At 48.0% G+C, this 16,749-nt stretch overlaps 1 protein-coding gene across 3 annotated transcripts in view; it reads right to left on the reverse strand.

Annotated features, from left to right (window-relative positions):
* SLC1A6 (solute carrier family 1 member 6) overlaps positions 1 to 16,206 on the reverse strand; it is a 30,406-nt gene extending 14,200 nt beyond the window's left edge. Inside the window, exons 1-5 of one of the 3 annotated variants that reach the window (XM_054463039.2) lie at positions 16,057 to 16,206; positions 8,963 to 9,174; positions 7,986 to 8,123; positions 4,523 to 4,727; positions 561 to 603 (exon numbers count right to left, since the gene is read on the reverse strand). In XM_054463039.2, coding sequence (XP_054319014.1) covers positions 561 to 603; positions 4,523 to 4,727; positions 7,986 to 8,123; positions 8,963 to 9,167 — 591 coding nt within the window. In that variant the 5' untranslated portion in view covers positions 9,168 to 9,174; positions 16,057 to 16,206. Of the gene's footprint in view, positions 1 to 560; positions 604 to 4,522; positions 4,728 to 7,985; positions 8,124 to 8,962; positions 9,175 to 13,230; positions 13,403 to 15,852; positions 16,035 to 16,056 lie in introns of those variants that run through there. The other 2 variants (XM_054463040.2, XM_054463041.2) reach the window with 2 other exon arrangements.
* Positions 16,207 to 16,749: the final 543 nt, after the last annotated feature.

A 16,749-nucleotide genomic window follows, 5' to 3' on the forward strand; every position in this document is an offset into this window, starting at 1 on the left:
TCTGGAATCTCTACACCAGCCTTGATGCCTCCTTAGCCCTGTGCTCAGGAAGTCCTTGGCCTAAGTCCTCTTTTTTTTTTTTTTCTTTTTTTGAGATGGGGTCTTGCTCTGTCACCCACATTGGAGTGCAGTGGTGTGACCACTGAAGCCTTGATCTCCTGGGTTCAAGCAATCCTCCCACCTCAGCCTCCCAAGTAGCTGAGACAGGCGTGTCCAGCTAATTTTTTTTTAATCTATTTTTTTTTTTTTTGAAAGACAGAGAGTCTCATTCTGTTGCCCAGGCTGGTCTTGAACTTTTGGCCTCAAGTGATCCTCCCGCCTTGGCCTCCCTAAGTGCTGGGATTACAAGCCTGAGCCACCATTCTCGGACCTAAGTGCTTCTCCCTAACCCTCCCAGATCACTATGGAAAATACATCCTTTCTCCTAGACTCCTCAAGAACCCCTGCCCGTTGCTCTGTCAGGCCCTTCCTCCCATCTCTTGCCCTTGGACCATCCCTTCAGCCCCAAGCTCCCACCACCCTCCGAATTTCCTTGATCAAACTGTGTACTTCCCCCTGACCTGTTTGAAGCAGGCCTCCACGAGGTTTGGTGGAAACATATTTCTGCAGAAAAACATGAGAAGAAGGAAAGTGGTTAGACCATGGAAGGGCATCTAGGGTGATAACAGTAATACTAACACCAAGAAATAACAGTAATACTAATACCAAGAACAATAATAGTGCAGCCAACATATGAATGCTTCCTCTAGGCTGGGCACTGAGCAAATATCTTACTATCATCTGATTTAAACACTACAATAACCCTAGACATGAGTACTATTTAATGCCCCCTTTCACATAGAAAGAAACCAAAGCCCAGAGAATTGATTTAAGCTACTCAGAGCCACAGAACTGCTAAGAGGTGCAGATGGCCCTCAAATCCAAGTCTGTCTGAGCATGTGGCCAGAGCCCTACATCACCTCAAGGACTTTAATTCAAACACACGTGTCAGTGATGCCTCAAAAAACCACAGAAAACTCCTAAACCCTTTTAACTTTAGGTTTCGCCTAGGCCCATGATTAACGTAGAACCATGGCTAGCCTTGATTCTGTGTGGCAAAAATCTTGCTGCTTTAATTAAAACCACAATGAGATAACCACCTTACCCTAGCTAGAACAGCCATCATTAAAGAGTCAAAAAACTATAGATGTTGGCATTGATGTGGGGGAAAGGGGACACTTATACACTGCTGGTGGGGATGTAAATTAGTACAACCTCTATGGAAAACAGTATGGAGATTTCTTTTTTTTTTTTTTTGAGTCTTGCTCTGTCGCCCAGGCTGGAGTGCAGTGGTGCGATCTCGGCTCACTGCAACCTCCACCTCCCGGGTTCAAGCAATTCTCCTGCCTCAGCCTCCCAAGTAGCTGGGATTAAAGGTGCCCGCCACCACGCCTGGCTAATTTTTTGTATTTTTAGTAGAGATGGGGTTTCACCATGTTAGGCAGGATGGTCTCAATCTCCTGACCTCATGATCTGCCTGCCTCAACCTCCCAAAGTGCTGGGATTACAGGTGTGAGCCACTGCGCCTGGCTGAGAGATTTCTTAAAGAACTAAAAGTAGATCTACCATTCCACCTAGCAATCCCACTACTGGGTATCTACTCAAAGGAAAAGAAGTCACTATATCAAAAAGACACCTGCACACATATGTTTATCACAGTACAATTCACAGTTGCAAAGAAATGGAACCAACCTAAGTGCCCATCAACTGATGAGTGCATAAAGAACACATGATATATGTACACCATGGAATACTACTCAGTCATGAAAAAGGGTGAAATAGGCTGGGTGCAGTGGCTTACAACTGTAATCCCAGCACTTTGGAAGGCTGAGATGAGTGGATCACTTGAGGCCAGGAATTTGAGACCAACCTGGCCAACATGATGAAACGCCGTCTCTACTAAAAATACAAAAATTAGCTGGGCATGGTGGCAGGCACCTCTAATCCCAGCTACTCAAGAGGCTGAGACAGGAGAATCGCTTGAACCCGAAAGGCAGAGGTTGCAGTGAACTGAGATCATGCCACTGCACTCCAGCCTGGGTGACAGAGTGAGACTCTGTCTCAGAAAAAAAAAAAAAAAAAGAAATAATGTCTTTGGCATGGTTGGAGCTGGAGGCCATTATTCTAAGTGAAGTAATTCAGGAATGGAAAACCAAATACAGTATTTCTCACTTATAAGTGGGAACTAAGCTATGAGTATGCAAAAACACACAGAGTGATATAATGGACTTTTAGAAACTCAGAAGTGGGAGGTGGGGAGAGTAGTTAGAAATTAAAAGCTGCACATTAGGTACAACGTACACTACTAGCAGGACAGATGCACTAAAATCTCAGAATTCTCCACTATATAATTCATCCACGTAACAAAGAAACACTTGCTCCCCAAAAGCTATTGAAATTAAAAATTAAAAAATTTTTCATAGGCCGGGCACAGTGGCTCACGTCTGTAATCTCAGCAGTTTAAGAGGCTGAGGCAGGTAGATTACTTGAGGTCAGCAGTTCAAGACCAGCCTGGCCAACATGGTGAAACCCTGTCTCCACTAAAAATACAAAAATTAGTCCGGTGTGGTGGTGCACACCTGTAATTCCAGCTACTCTGGAGGCTGAGGCACAACAGAACCCTGGAGGCGGACGTTGCAGTGAGCCAAGCTCATGCCACTGCACTCCAGCCTGGGTGATGGAGTGCAAAAATAAAAATAAAAACAATTAAAAGAGTAAAGGCAACTATTAATAGCAAAAATATTGTTTTAAATAATAAAAATAAAAAATCAAGAATTTAGTTAATTTTTTTAAAACTCGTGCTGCTTCTATTTACAATAGCAAAGACTTGGAACTGACCCAAATGCCCATCAGTGATAGACTGGATAAAGAAAATATGGCACATATATGCCATGGAATACTATGCAGCCATAAAAAAGAATGAGTTCATGTCCTTTGCAGGGACGTGGATGAAGCTGGAAGCCATCATTCTCAGCAAACCAACATAGGAACAGAAAACTAAACACTGCATGTTCTCACTCATAAGTGGGAGTTGAACAATGAGAATACACGGACACACGGAGGGGAACATCACACAGCGGAGCCTTTCGGGGGGTGTGGGGGCAAAGGGAGGGAGAGCATTAGGACAAATACCTAATGCATGAGGGGCTTAAAACCTAGATGACGGATTGATAGGTGCAGCAAACTACCATGGCGCATGTATGCTTATGTAAGAAACCTGCACGTTCAGCATATGTATCCCAGAACTTAAAGTAAAAAATAAAATAAAATATAAATTAAAAAATCATGCTGCTCTAAGAGAATCATTCACCCTCCAATGACGCTTAGGCAAATACAAGCTGTTCTGACCCCACTTTGAGGGTCATATCCTAAGATCATATTCCAGCAGCAGCTGCTGTTGGAGAATATATACAAGGCTCCAGGGCAGAAATTGGGTACCAAAAATGGATACTGTGGGTGCTGCTATGTCCAGGCTGTGGGAGCCTGTCCCCTTTGTCTCTCCTTCAGTATGAGTTGTTGCAAGTAGAGTCAGAAATCATATCAAAATGAGTCCAGTCACCTGTAAACTAAAAGTAACACCTAAGCCACCACCACCACCAACAGCTGAACAGACTCTCTTATGGCCAAGTGGACCCCAGAACAACTTTAAAACTGAGTTCCTGGCCATGATGGGACAGGAGGTCAGACATGCCTCCTTACACCCTCTCCCTTTTATAATCTAGACACAACAACTAACCCACATTAATGTTAAATTAATGTGTTAAGTTAATTAAAACAGAAATCATAAGACTGATAGAACAGGCTCTTTGCAGCAATAAGACACCAAATTATAAGGAGGATCTAAGGCCATGCCAGGCAGGGGTTAAGTCATGGACCCTACGCTCAAAGAATAAATTGTGTTCTAGCTGTCAAAAGGTTCTTCTTTTTCTCTAGGAGTTAAACAAACACTAGTCTTAACATAAGCAATATTAAAACAATTACAACTCATCAGCTCACAGACAAGGACTAATGGGGCCCCTGTTCCACCAGCCATAACTACAGCTTTGATTGGACAAGAGACTGATTTCAGTAACTTTCTCCTGATAACACCACTGACCATGGGCTGGTTCTGGCTCATTGACAGAGGCTGTGCATTTGGGTAACTTCGTGTCCTGAAAAGACCTTTTGATGTATAAAGCCTAAATGTGATACATTTAAATGTTAAGTAAATGTTAAGTATCCATGTTCAATATGCATGCATCAGGGCCATCTACATGAATATTCATAGCTCCTCCTGTAACCTGTTGAGTATGGATGTTTAGCCAACCCATTCAGCATAAAGCTCCTACTCCAACCCCTCCTCCTTAGAAGTGCCTGTCTCTGATCTTGACCGGACGCATGCTTCCCAGCCTGTGGGATGACCTCTTTGCAGGCTATAACCTTTTACAATAAATAAAGTCTCCTTTTCCAAATGTGTATATTGTGTTTTTTTAAGTTGGCACACCTGATCAGATCCATGAAGGCATCAGCTGTGGGGATGGTCTCGATCCGGCCCTCCCGGTGCAGCCCCTCCTTGGAGCCCTTCCCGGGATGGATGATGGTGACCATGAGGATGCCGATGAAGACCGCGATGATGGTGGTCACCATGTAGTACACAGCTGCCCGCATCCCCATCCGCCCCGTGGCCTTGTTGTCCAGGGATGCCATACCTGAAGGACAGATGATGTGGCCCCCGCAGCTCCATGCATACCCAACGCCAGCTCTCCTAGCATCCGTTCCACCCTCCCCATATCACCAACTCAACAGCCACCAAGCATCCCTTTTCCTACAGCCCACCCCAAAACCCACCCATTACCCATTCACCCGCACCACCATCTTTCTACTTCTATTCTATTTTCCAAATACACACCCTCACACTCCACCCCAACCCTTATCCCAAGCAGTACTCCACTATCCTACTGCCTTCCCTCTACTCCAAGCCACCTTTTCCACACTTTTACCCCATCCTCTATTGAGTCTTGTTTTCTCTTGTTTTGCACCATAACCTAACTATTTTTTTTTTTGAGATGGACTCTCCTTCGCCCAGACTGGAGTGCAATGGTGCAATCTCAGCTCACTACAAGCTCCGTCTCCCCAGTTCAAGCAATTCTCCTGCCTCAGCCTTCCGAGTAGCTGGGATTACAGGCACCTGCCACCACACCCAGCGAATTTTTGTATTTTTAGTAGAGACAGGGTTTCACCATGTTGGCCAGGCTGGTCTCGAACTCCTGACCTCAGGCGATCCACTCGCCTCAGCCTTCCGAAGTGCTGGGATTACAGGCGTGAGCCACCGCGCCTGGCCCATAACCTAACTTTCATTCCACTTGTCATCCCACTATTCATCCCAAAATCACAACTTCCTCCAACCCACTTCACAGCACACCCTTTGTAGCACATATTCTTGGTGCTCCACTCCTACACCCTTTCCCAAGCCAATCTGCTGATCCTTCAGCCCCGAGAGCACTGACTACAATAACTCAGGCTGCCCCCTTCTCCTGAGAATTGCCCTCAGCAAAATGGGAGCTGCCTTGCCCACAAAAACCCCAGAGGAGACCTATAGCCAAAGAATGACTGTGCAGGGATTCACAATGGCCAACTCCTTTGATTCAGGTGGCAGTAGAGCTGGGGAGGGATTCAATTCTGTGGTTCTGCTCACAATCCAGAGCTCCCCATGGGATCAGGCTGAGAGGCCAGCCTTCTTTTGAAACCCACATCTTTGCTTCACTGGTTTCCCAGCCCTGTCCCACTTCCTTCACTTCCTTGTGAGTTTCTCTTGAGAGCTATCCCACAATAAATCACCTGTGTAGATATCCCCATCTCAGTCAGGCTCTGCTTCTAGGAAACCCAACCTAAGAAGCCATTTCTTCATGCCTTTTTCTTCTTCCCCATCCCCAAATCCAGGGATTGGCAAACTGCTACTCATGCCTAATCCGGCCCTCTGCCTGCTTTTGTAAATAAAGTTTTATTGGAACACTACCATGCCCATTTGTTCTTATATTGTCTATGGCTGCTTCTGTGCTGCAATGGCAGAATCGAGTACAATTGACCCTTGAACAGCATGGGTTTCAACTGTTCGAGTACACTTATGCATGGATTTTCTTCCGCCTCTGCCACCCCTGAGACAGCAAGACGAGCCCTGCTCTTCTTCCTCCTCAGCCTACTCAGCATGAAGACAAAGGGGATGAAGATCTTTATGATGATCCACTTCCACTCAATTAATAGCAAATAAAATTTTTCTTCCTTATCATTTTTTTAATAGACAGGGTCTCACCCTGTTGCTCAGGCTAGAGTGCAGTGGTGCCATCACAGCTCACTGCAGCCTCCTGGGTTCAAGTGATCCTCCTGCTTCAGCCTCTCGAGTAGCTAGGACTATGGGCATGTAACACCATATCCTGCTGATTTTTTTCATTTTATATAGAGATGGAGTCTCACTGTGTTGCCCAGGCTGATCTTGAACTCCTGGGCTCAAGCAATCCTCCTGCCTCAACCTCCCAAAGCACTGTGATTACAGGCATAAGCCACCTCACCTGGCCTGATTTTCTTAATAACATTCTATTCTCTAGCTTACTGTACTTTAAGAATATAGTATAATGGCCGGGCGGGGTGGCTCACGCCTGTAATCCCAGCACTTTGGGAGGCCGAGGTGGGCGGATCACGAGGTCAGGAGATCGAGACCATCCTGGCTAACACGGTGAAACCCCGTCTCTACTAAAAATACAAAAAATTAGCCGGGCGTGGTGACGGGCGCCTGTAGTCCCAGCTACTCAGGAGGCTGAGGCAGGAAAATAGCGTGAACCCAGGAGGCGGTGCTTGCAGTGAGTGGAGATTGTACCACTGCACTCCAGCCTGGGCAACGGAGCGACACTCTGTCTCAAAAAAAAAAAAAAAAAAAAAAAAAGAATATAGTATATAATAGTATATAATATACACAGCATACAAAATATGAGTTAGTCAACTGTTTATGCTTTCTGTAAGGCTTCCAGTCAATAGCAGGCTATTAGTAGTTAAGCTTTTCGGGAGTCAAAAGTTACATGTGAGCCGGGCGTGGTGGCTCACGCCTGCAATCCCAGCACTTTGGGAGGCCGAGGCACACAGATCATGAGGTCAGGAGATCGATACCATCCTGGCCAATATGGTGAAACCCCAACTCTACTAAAACACAAAAAATTAGCTGGGCGTGTTGGTGCGTGCCTGTAGTCCCAGCTACTCGGGAGGCTGAAGTGGGGGAATTGCTTGAACCTGGGAGGCGGAGATTGCAGTGAGCCGAGATGGTACCACTGCACTCCAGCCTGGTAACAGAGCAAGATTCCGTTAAAAACAACAACAACAACAACAAAAAACAGTTATATGTGGATTTTTGACTGTGTGGGGGTTGGTGCCCCTAACACCCAAATTGTTCAAGGGTCAACCCTAGTTGCAAAAGAGACCATATGGCCCTTGAAGCTGAAAATGTTTACTATCCAGCCCTCTAAAGCAAGTTTGTGGACCCCTGTATAAGCCAACCATACTCCCATCCCACCCTCTACCCACTAAGCTGTCACCTCCATCTCACTCACCCTCCACACCTTAATCGACACCCTACTCCCTGCACATCCACACCCTATCCCAGCCACCCTCCCTGGTTGCCCCTCCAAGACTTTGTCTCGCTTCTTTGTGATACTAAGCCCCTTGCAGGCTGGCATTTTACCTCCAAGGAAAAGGACAGGAAGCCTACTGAGATAAGTGGTATGGGGTCATACGGGGTCTGTAACCTGGGACTGATCGGGACCTGGGCTTTGTTTGGCCAAGGACCCTGGACCAGACACAGGCTCCATGTTTGAGGTACCATGTCAAGGAAATGGTCCCATGCGTGGGATGGCCTTGGCTCTGGGTTCAAGCTGAGGCTCTGGATGGGTCTTGGAGGCCAACACTGGCCTGGGCTCTCTCACCTGTGACCAGGCTGGAGACAATGAGAGGTAACACCAGCATCTGCAGCATCCTCATCAGAAGCTCTCCAGGAAAAGAGAAGTACTTGATCTGGCGGTAGGTGAGCTGATACGGGCGCAGGGCAAAGGCCAGGCTGACCCCTAGGGCCAAAAGAAGGGGTCCATGGACTGAAGTCTGGGTCACTCAGCCCCAGGCAGGGTCCATCCATCCCAAGAAGGGTAGGGCAAGGGTGGGAGTGAGGGAGAGAAATATCCTATGAGTGTGTGTATTTGTGTGTGCACTGATGCGTGCAGACATTGTAGAAATATATGCATGTATGGGTTACCATATTGATATTGTGTAAATGTGTGTCCGTGTCTGTGTAAATGTAAATGTGTAAATGTGTGTGTATATATCCAGGATATGTGATGGTAGACGTTCACTTGTGAACAGGTATAGGTGTCTGTATACAGGGGGATATACACATGAATATGCATACGTGTTTTCCTGGACATCTATAGGTGTGATTTGTGTGTATGTTACTATTTTCAAACATGGGAGTGTACATGTTTTTAAGCTCATAAGTGTGTGCACGTGTACTCAAGAGAATGCATGTAGATATGTGAATGTATTTATAAGTTCCAACATACATGCACAAGTGTGCATGTAAGTTTCTGTGTTTGCTCCTATAAGTTCAATGCATGCATATGTGTGTGTGCAGAGTAAAGTGTGTTTGTACATTGTATATGTATATATGTGAGTGTGTGTGTACACATGGATATGCATGTAACATTGTGTGCACACACAGTTGTGTGTGTGCACACATGTGTATTCATCTGTGTGGTGTGTCTTTATGTGGGGTTGAGGGTGACTGGTAGGACTGGGACGTGTGTGCAGGTGAGAATGAGGGGGTGCAGCAAAGAGATGTGTAGGGGCCAGGAATTTCCCTGAAGTCCCCGCCTTTCCCTGAAGTCCCCGCCCTCCAAGAGGCAGAGCTCACCAATGACCACGGCGCTGACCGTCAGCAGAATGAAGGCGTTTCGGCACAGGAAGCGCAGCACGTGCTCGCGGGTCATGGTCTGCAGGCGCAGGCGCGTGCGCAGTGCTCTCTGCTGCAGGCTTTCCTGCAGCCGCTGCAGCCAGCCCACCCGGCCCAGCCGCTGGCCGCTCTCCCGCAGGAACAGGCTGTTGCCATGGCTGCTCATGGTCTATCTGCGGGAAACAGAGAAGCCTGGGGCTGGTGAGGGCCAGGACAGAAGGCAGGCATGGGCAGATGGCGAAGGCTGCGAAGGGTAATGAGTGCTTCCTGAGGACTCTCAGAAGGCGGGGGTGGCTGGGTGTTTTGGCTCACGCCTGTAATCCCAGCACTTTGGAAGGCGGAGGCAGGAGAATCACTTGCGCCCAGGAGTTCAAGACTGGCCTGGGCAACATAGTGAGAACCTGTTTCTAAAAATTTAAAAACAGCTGGGGGTGGTAGTCCTAGCTATTTGGGCCGGCTGAGGCAGGAGGATCACTTGAGCCCAAGAGTTCAAGGTTACAGTGATCTATGATCTTCCCAGCCTGAGCAAGATAGTGAGACCTCCACCCCTCCAAAAAAGCACAAAGGCCAGGCGCAGTGGCCCACACCTGTAACCCCAACACTTTCTAAGGCCAAGGCAGGAGGATCGCTTGAGCCCAGAAGTTTGAGGCTGCAGTGAGCTGTGATTGCACCACTGCATTCCAAGCCTGAGTGCCAGAGCACAGCCCTGTCTCTAAGAACAACAAGTAAATAAAAATAAAGCTAAAAAAAATGGCAGGGGAGGGGGAAGATCAGTCTGTTGCGATGTGCCCGGTTCTAAGGTCAGGTCTTGGCAGGAAAAGGTCAAGTCTCCAGAATCATTCCTGGGAATGGCTGGGAAGAGGAGGAAACCACAAAAATAATGGACCTTTTTGACACACCCTGACTCCAGCCCACTCTTATTTCACTGAGATCATCACAAGCCTCTGGGGGCTGCCCCAGTGGCTCAAGGGAAATTAACAAGCCTTTGTGAAGTGCCAGCTGCATACGGAGCCCTAGACAAAGCACCCGGAGGCTAGTCCCCCAAATTAAGACAGTTTTGTGTCCAGCCTGGAGGCTTTTCACAAGAACAAAATCAGCAGGTGCCTGGCAAACAGCAGGTGCCCAGTAAATGCAGCTGTTCTGCCTGAATGCCCAGGTGAGCAACAGGGAGAGCGGGGAGTCAGGAAAGCGGGGAGTCCCTTGGGAATGAAATGATAATGATTCTTGGCCACAGCGTGATGTTCATGAGCCCCTCTGGGGTGGCAGGCACTGTACTGATGTTTCCCAAACTGCAGACTTTTGCATCTCCTCTTTATATTTGGCCATATCCATATGTCCTTATTCACTTACCTAAAAAACAGTACCGAACCAGGCGCGGTGGCTCACGCCTATAATCCCAGCACTTTGGGAGGCCGAAGCGGGCAGATCACTTGAGCTCAGGAGTTCGAGACCAGCCTGGCCAACACAGTGAAACACTGCCTCTACTAAAAATACAAAAATGACCCAGGCGTGGTGGCAAGTGCCTGTAGTCCCAGCTACTCGGGAGGCTGAGGCAAGAGAATCACTTGAACCCAGGAGGTGGAGGTTGCAGTGAACCGAGATCGCACCACAGCACTCCAGCCTGGACGACAGAGTGAGACTCTGTCTCAAAATAAAAATAAATAAATACTTTAAAAATTAAAATTAAAAATGTATCTAAAATGGAAACTTTAGACCCCTACTTGAAATGTGAATTATATTTTTCATCAACATTAAATAAAATGCATATAAAAATTAAAATTTGCCCATCCGTCTACCAACTAAACACCTCACATGTACAAGGAGGTTCAGAAATTGTGATTTTCACGGGCCTGAGGAACTTTTCTCTGTGCACCCCTTCCTTCATTAAAAAAAAGTCTACATTAAAATTCTATTTTACAACTGCATTCATATAAAGAAAAATATGTTATTTCAGAACGAGATAGAGGTGACAATTATTGCACAACATAATGAAAATACTAGATGCTATTGAACTGTACGTTTTCAAGTGGTTGCTTTTGTGTTATGTGAATTTCCCCTCAATTTTAAAAATGGAGCCAGCTGCTGTGGCTCATGCCTGTAATCCCAGCTACTTGGGTGGCTGAGTGGGGAGGATCACCTGAGCCCAGGAGTTCAAGACCTGAGACAGAATGTCGCTCTGTCACCCAGGCAGGAGTGCAGCTCACTGCAGTCTCCAACTCCTGGGCTCAAGTGATCCTCCCACCTCAGCCTCCAAAAGTGCTGGGATTGTAGGCATGAGACAGCGCACCCATCCTAAAAAAATTAAAAATTAAAATGAATATGTTAATATTTTACATTATAACATTTTCTTCCACCTAAATGCTTGTTTCTGTCTAATTTTGAAAGAGATGAAAACATCAGGGAAATAGTAGAACTGTATTAGAGGCTGGGAAGGGTAAGCAGGAGGAGAGGATGGGGAGAAGTTGGTTAACAGATACAAAACTACAGCTAGATAGAAAAAATGAGTTCTGGTGTTCTGCAGCACCGTAGAGGGACTATGGTTAATGATCATTTATTCTATATTTTCCAAAAAGCCAGTAGAGAAGGTTCTGAGCATTCACACATTAAGAAATGATCAATGTTTGAGATGATGGATGTGCTAATTACCCTGATTTGATCATTACACATTGTATACATGTATCGAAATGTCACTCTGTATCCCATCAATATGTACAAGTATTTTGTATCAACTCAAAATAAAAGGGAACCAAAAAAAATGAAAACGGCCAGGGCGCAGTGGCTCACATCTGTAATCCCAGCACTTTGGAAGGCCGAGGCGGGCGGATCACTTGAGGTCAGGAGTTCGAGACCAGCCTGGCCAACATGGTGAAACCCCATCTCTATGAAAAATACAAAAATTAGCTGGATGTGTCACACGCCTGTAATCCCAGCTACTCCAGAGGCTGAGGCAGGAGAATCGCTTGAACTCGGGAGGCAGAGGTTGCAGTGAGCCAAGATTGCACCACTGTACTCCAGCCTGGGTGACAAAGCCAGACTTTGTCAAAAAACAAAAAACAAAAAAAAAAAAAGGAAAAAAAGAAAGAAAGAAAGGAGGGAAGGGAAGGGAAGGGAAGGGGACAAAGGGAAGGGAAGGGAAGAGAAGGGAAGGGGACAGAGGGAAGGGAAGGGAAGGGAAGGGGACAAAGGGAAGGGAAGGGAAGAGAAGGGAAGGGGACAGAGGGAAGGGAAGGGAAGGGAAGGGGACAAAGGGAAGGGAAGGGAAGAGAAGGGAAGGGGACAGAGGGAAGGGAAGGGAAGGGAAGGGGACAAAGGGAAGGGAAGGGAAGGAAAGGGAAGGGGACAAAGGGAAGGGAAGGGAAGGGGGAAGGGAAGGAAAGGGAAGAGGACTTTTCTGTGGGTCCCTAAAAGCACTGTGTGCTATAGGTACTATACCTCCTAACCTACACTGTTCTCATAACCAAGAAAGGGCAGTGCCCTTCTTCCAGGCATACTGAGAATTCTGTTCTTCCTTCTAGACCCACTCTTAGGCTCCCGCTCCCACAGGCTCCCTTTCAATCTGCCCAGTGGAAAGGACAACAGTATGGAGATTTCTCAAAGAACTAAAAATAGAACTCCATCCCATCCAGAAACCTCCCTACTGAATATCCACCCCAAGGAAAACAAATCATTGTATCAAAAGGATATCTGCACTGGTATATTTCATCACAGCAATATTCGCAATCGCCTAGATATGGAATCAACCTAAGTGTCCACCAATGGACGATTAAAGAAAATGTGATATAGAGAAGTTTATCATATTATAGATAAATAGATCTGTATCACATTTATATCAATATCACATTTTCTTGCTACATTGTTGATTATAGTATTTTATCTATGTTTCATTATGTATATCATGGAATACTAATCAGCCATAATAAAGTGTCTTTTACAGCAACACACATATAACTGGAGGCCATTCTCTTAAGTGCAATAATTCAGAAGCAAAGTGTAATACCTCATGTTTACTTATTTTTAGTATTTTTGTATTTTTAGTAGAGACGGGGTTTCACTGTTGGCCAGGCTGGTCTCGAACTCCTGACCTCAGGTGATCCACCCACCTCGGCCTCCCAAAGTGCTGGGATTACAGGTATGAGCCACAGCGCCCGGCCGCTCCCCCATCTACTTCCTAAGGGATCAAGGCTCCCTGATATTTTTTCTCGCCCCCACCCCAGCCACACCCCCAGTACCTGAATTCAACCAGGTCGAGCTGCAGGTTTCTTGGAGGTCTCAGTTTTACCAGTACATAGGTCCCTGGCCTTTGTGTTTTGCTGCCACTGGCTTTTCTGGGATCCTCCTTGCCCTCCTCAACTCCCCACCATATCCAAGGGATGGGACATCTGCCCTGGTTTTCCAGATCCTGCATCCTCTAGAGCTAATCCAAATTCCCAATGCCAAGCCCCACTTAGGATCCTGCTCCAAATAGACCCATCTCCTGAAACCACAATGCTGCTTCTCCTTGCTGTGAAAAAAAAAAAAAAAAAAAAAAATCCCAAAGAGTGAACCACAGACCACACAGGGAATCCCTCTGGGATATTATGTTTCCAGTCCCTAAGCCACAGCAGGAAGTTGCCTGTAGATACCAAGGGAGATAATTCAGCTAAGATCTGAAGAGTCAGGAAAACTCCCGAGGCTAGAGTTTTGTCTGGTTCCTTTCTTTTCCTTACAAGACATAGTACGGTATTGACAAACTATGGTCTGCTAGTCAAATTCAGCCTACTGCTTGTTTTTGTAAATAAAGTTTTATTGGCACACAGCCACACTCATGCATTACCTATTGTCCACAGCTGCTTTCAAGCTACAATGCCTGAGTTGAGTTGTTAGGACAGAGATTGTACGGGCCACAAAGCTCAAAATATTTACTCTTGGGCCATTTGCTGAAAAAATTTGCTGACCCCTGGAGAAGAGCAGACAACACTTAGCATCTGTGGGCCAGATGCAGTGGCTCATGCCTGCAATCCCAACACGTTGGGAGGTGAAGGCTGGAGGACCGCTTGAGCCCAGGAGCTCATGGCCAGCCTCGGCTACATAGCCAGACCCTGTCTCTTTTTAAAAAATTAAAAATTAGCCAGGCACGGTGGCCTGTGCCTGTAGTCCTAGCTACTCAAGAGGCTAAAGCAGGAGGATCGCTTGAACCCAGGAGTTTGAGGCTGCAATGAGCTATGATGGTACCACTGCACTCCAACTTGGGTGACAGCGTAAAACCCTGTCTAAAAGAAAAGAAAACAGCATCTTAGCACCTTATGACCATAAAATAGTTGCCAACTGTGGTTGATAAAAAGCAGAAACCTAACTCACACAAAATTAAAAATAGAGTAAAATGCTACAGTGTGAGAATGTCTTACTATCAATTTTTCTCAGTCCTGTCTGCATCACTTATAAGTATATACCAACATGATTGTCAATTAATAATACTAGTTTTAAAAAATATTTGACTTGAAATGTGATCTTAACCTCCACTTGGGCCTCTCTGGGTCTCTCTCTTCTCCCCCACCCTGGGCTCTCTCTTTTCTAGGCTTTCCTGGGTCTAGGCTTTCTTTTGGACCTACCTCTTGGGTTTCCTGCTCAGAAAATGTCCCTTCTAGTGTCCCCAGTTTCTACAGGGTGAGAGGGCTGAGGGTGGGTCTTTCCCACTTGGTTCTCCCAACCTCCAGACATTTAGATGTGATGAGATGTGTGGGCTGCCTCTCGGAGCCTCTTACATCCCTAAAACTAAAGCAAGCTACAGTGAGCAAACTGAAAATGCTTTCTATACATTTTATGTCAATGCTATGCTAGCCAGAGGAGTGAGTGAGGGAAGAGAGAGACGGCGTGGAAACCACGTACATCACACACACTCAGACACACACACGCACACATAACCTCGAAAACCTCTTGTATGCAATTGACATATCAACAACCCCAGACAGACACAGTCACACACAAACTCTTCAGACATGCAACCACACACACACCCACACACACCTTCAGAAATGCAGCTCCATGCATGCAGTCATACAATCCCTACACACACACACTTCCCACATTCATGTACACCCTCAGGCACACAACCACACACCTTCAGAAATGCAATTCCAGGCACACAGTTGTACAGTTCTGCACACAGACAGACTCACACACACACTTGCCACATTCATGTACACCCTCAGGCACACAACCACCCACACCTTCAGAAATGCAATTCCAGGCATGCAGTCATACAATTCTGCACTCAGACACACAACCACCCACACCTTCAGAAATGCAATTCCAGGCATGCAGTCATACAATTCTGCACACACACACACATTCATGTACACCCTCAGACACACAACCACACACACCTTCGTGGCTCTGCACAACTACCCTTCATGAATTAAATCCTACAGAGGCAGTGACAGTCATACAATTCCTACAAACACACAGAAACACACACACACACACACTCTTTAGGGCACAAAACACAAACTTCAGACTTTTGAAATCATCCTCACATTTAAACATTCAGCTCCACACACCTGTTCAGGACGGCGATCCCACTCACAAATTCAGTCTCTCTCTCTCTCTCTCTCTGTCTCTGTCTCTTACACACACACACACACACACACACACACACACAAAATAATGCCCAGACCCTCTGCAGCCTCAGCCACATCAGATACATCTGAAGTTGGTGAAATAAGCCCTCTGACAGAGAAGGCAACCGAGCCCTATAAATGCACAAGGCATCGGGCTTGGTGCTGGAAACGTGCCTGTGTGCGGAGGCCACGGGTTGGGGAGGTGGGGAGATGGGCAGGGAGACCCGGGGATAACTAAGGGGATAGGAAACTCACCAGAACGACCAGGAGAAAAGCGGTGGCAACGGCTCTAAGGGGCAAGGAGGAGCTCAGAGACAAAGGACGGCGGAGAGGTGGGGACGTGGGCGCAGGGAGCGCCCCACACGCCTGACCCCAGCGCCTCGGATCCCCCACCTGCCCGCAACCTCCGCGCCGCAGCCACACCGAGTCCCCGCGCCGAGCCGCGGAGCCCCCACTCACCGGCGTCCGGAGCGGCGGGGGCGGCCTGCCCGCGCCTCGGCCTGCGCGCTGCGCCCGGATGCAGGAGCCGGAGCCCGGCGAAGCGCCCGGCCGGGGCCGCGGGGACCCGCCAAGGACTGTGCAGCACCGGCTCGGGGACCGGACGGTGGAGGCACCGGCGCGGAGCCGGGACGCGCTATGCTGCGGGCGGGATCCGGGCCGGCCCTGCGCTCACGTGGGTGTGGGGGCACCGAGCGGCCGGGGGAGGGGGCGGGATCCCCTCCGCGATGCCCCCCGCCTCCCCCGCGCCCAGCCCAGGCTCCGCAGCCGCGTGGGAGAAGGGGGACCGCGTGTTTGGGAAGGGAGGGGGATTGGGGGTGGGCGGGGATGAGTGGCCTCTCCGGCATCCAGCCCCCGCCCCCTGCTCGGAGCCGCGCCTCCGCGCCCCCGCCCCCTAAACCGCCTCCAGAGCCCTCGGAGGCCCCAGCATCCCTGGCGGAGCGCGGAGAACAGGCCCTGGCACCGCGGGACCCGCTCCAGCAGCCTCGGCGGAGGCCTGGGGAAGGCGCGGCTCTAGTGTCCCAGTGACAACAGCCAGGGAGAGGGCTCCGCTGCCCCCTTCTCCCTGCGGGTGCACCTTCCGGCCTTGGCCACTTGGCCGCTGTGTGCCCTTGGGCCAACTCCTCTCCCTCTCTGAGCCTGGCCTCCTCCGCT

This window comes from Pongo pygmaeus, chromosome 20, assembly GCF_028885625.2.
Source record: "Pongo pygmaeus isolate AG05252 chromosome 20, NHGRI_mPonPyg2-v2.0_pri, whole genome shotgun sequence".
NCBI lineage: Eukaryota > Metazoa > Chordata > Mammalia > Primates > Hominidae > Pongo > Pongo pygmaeus.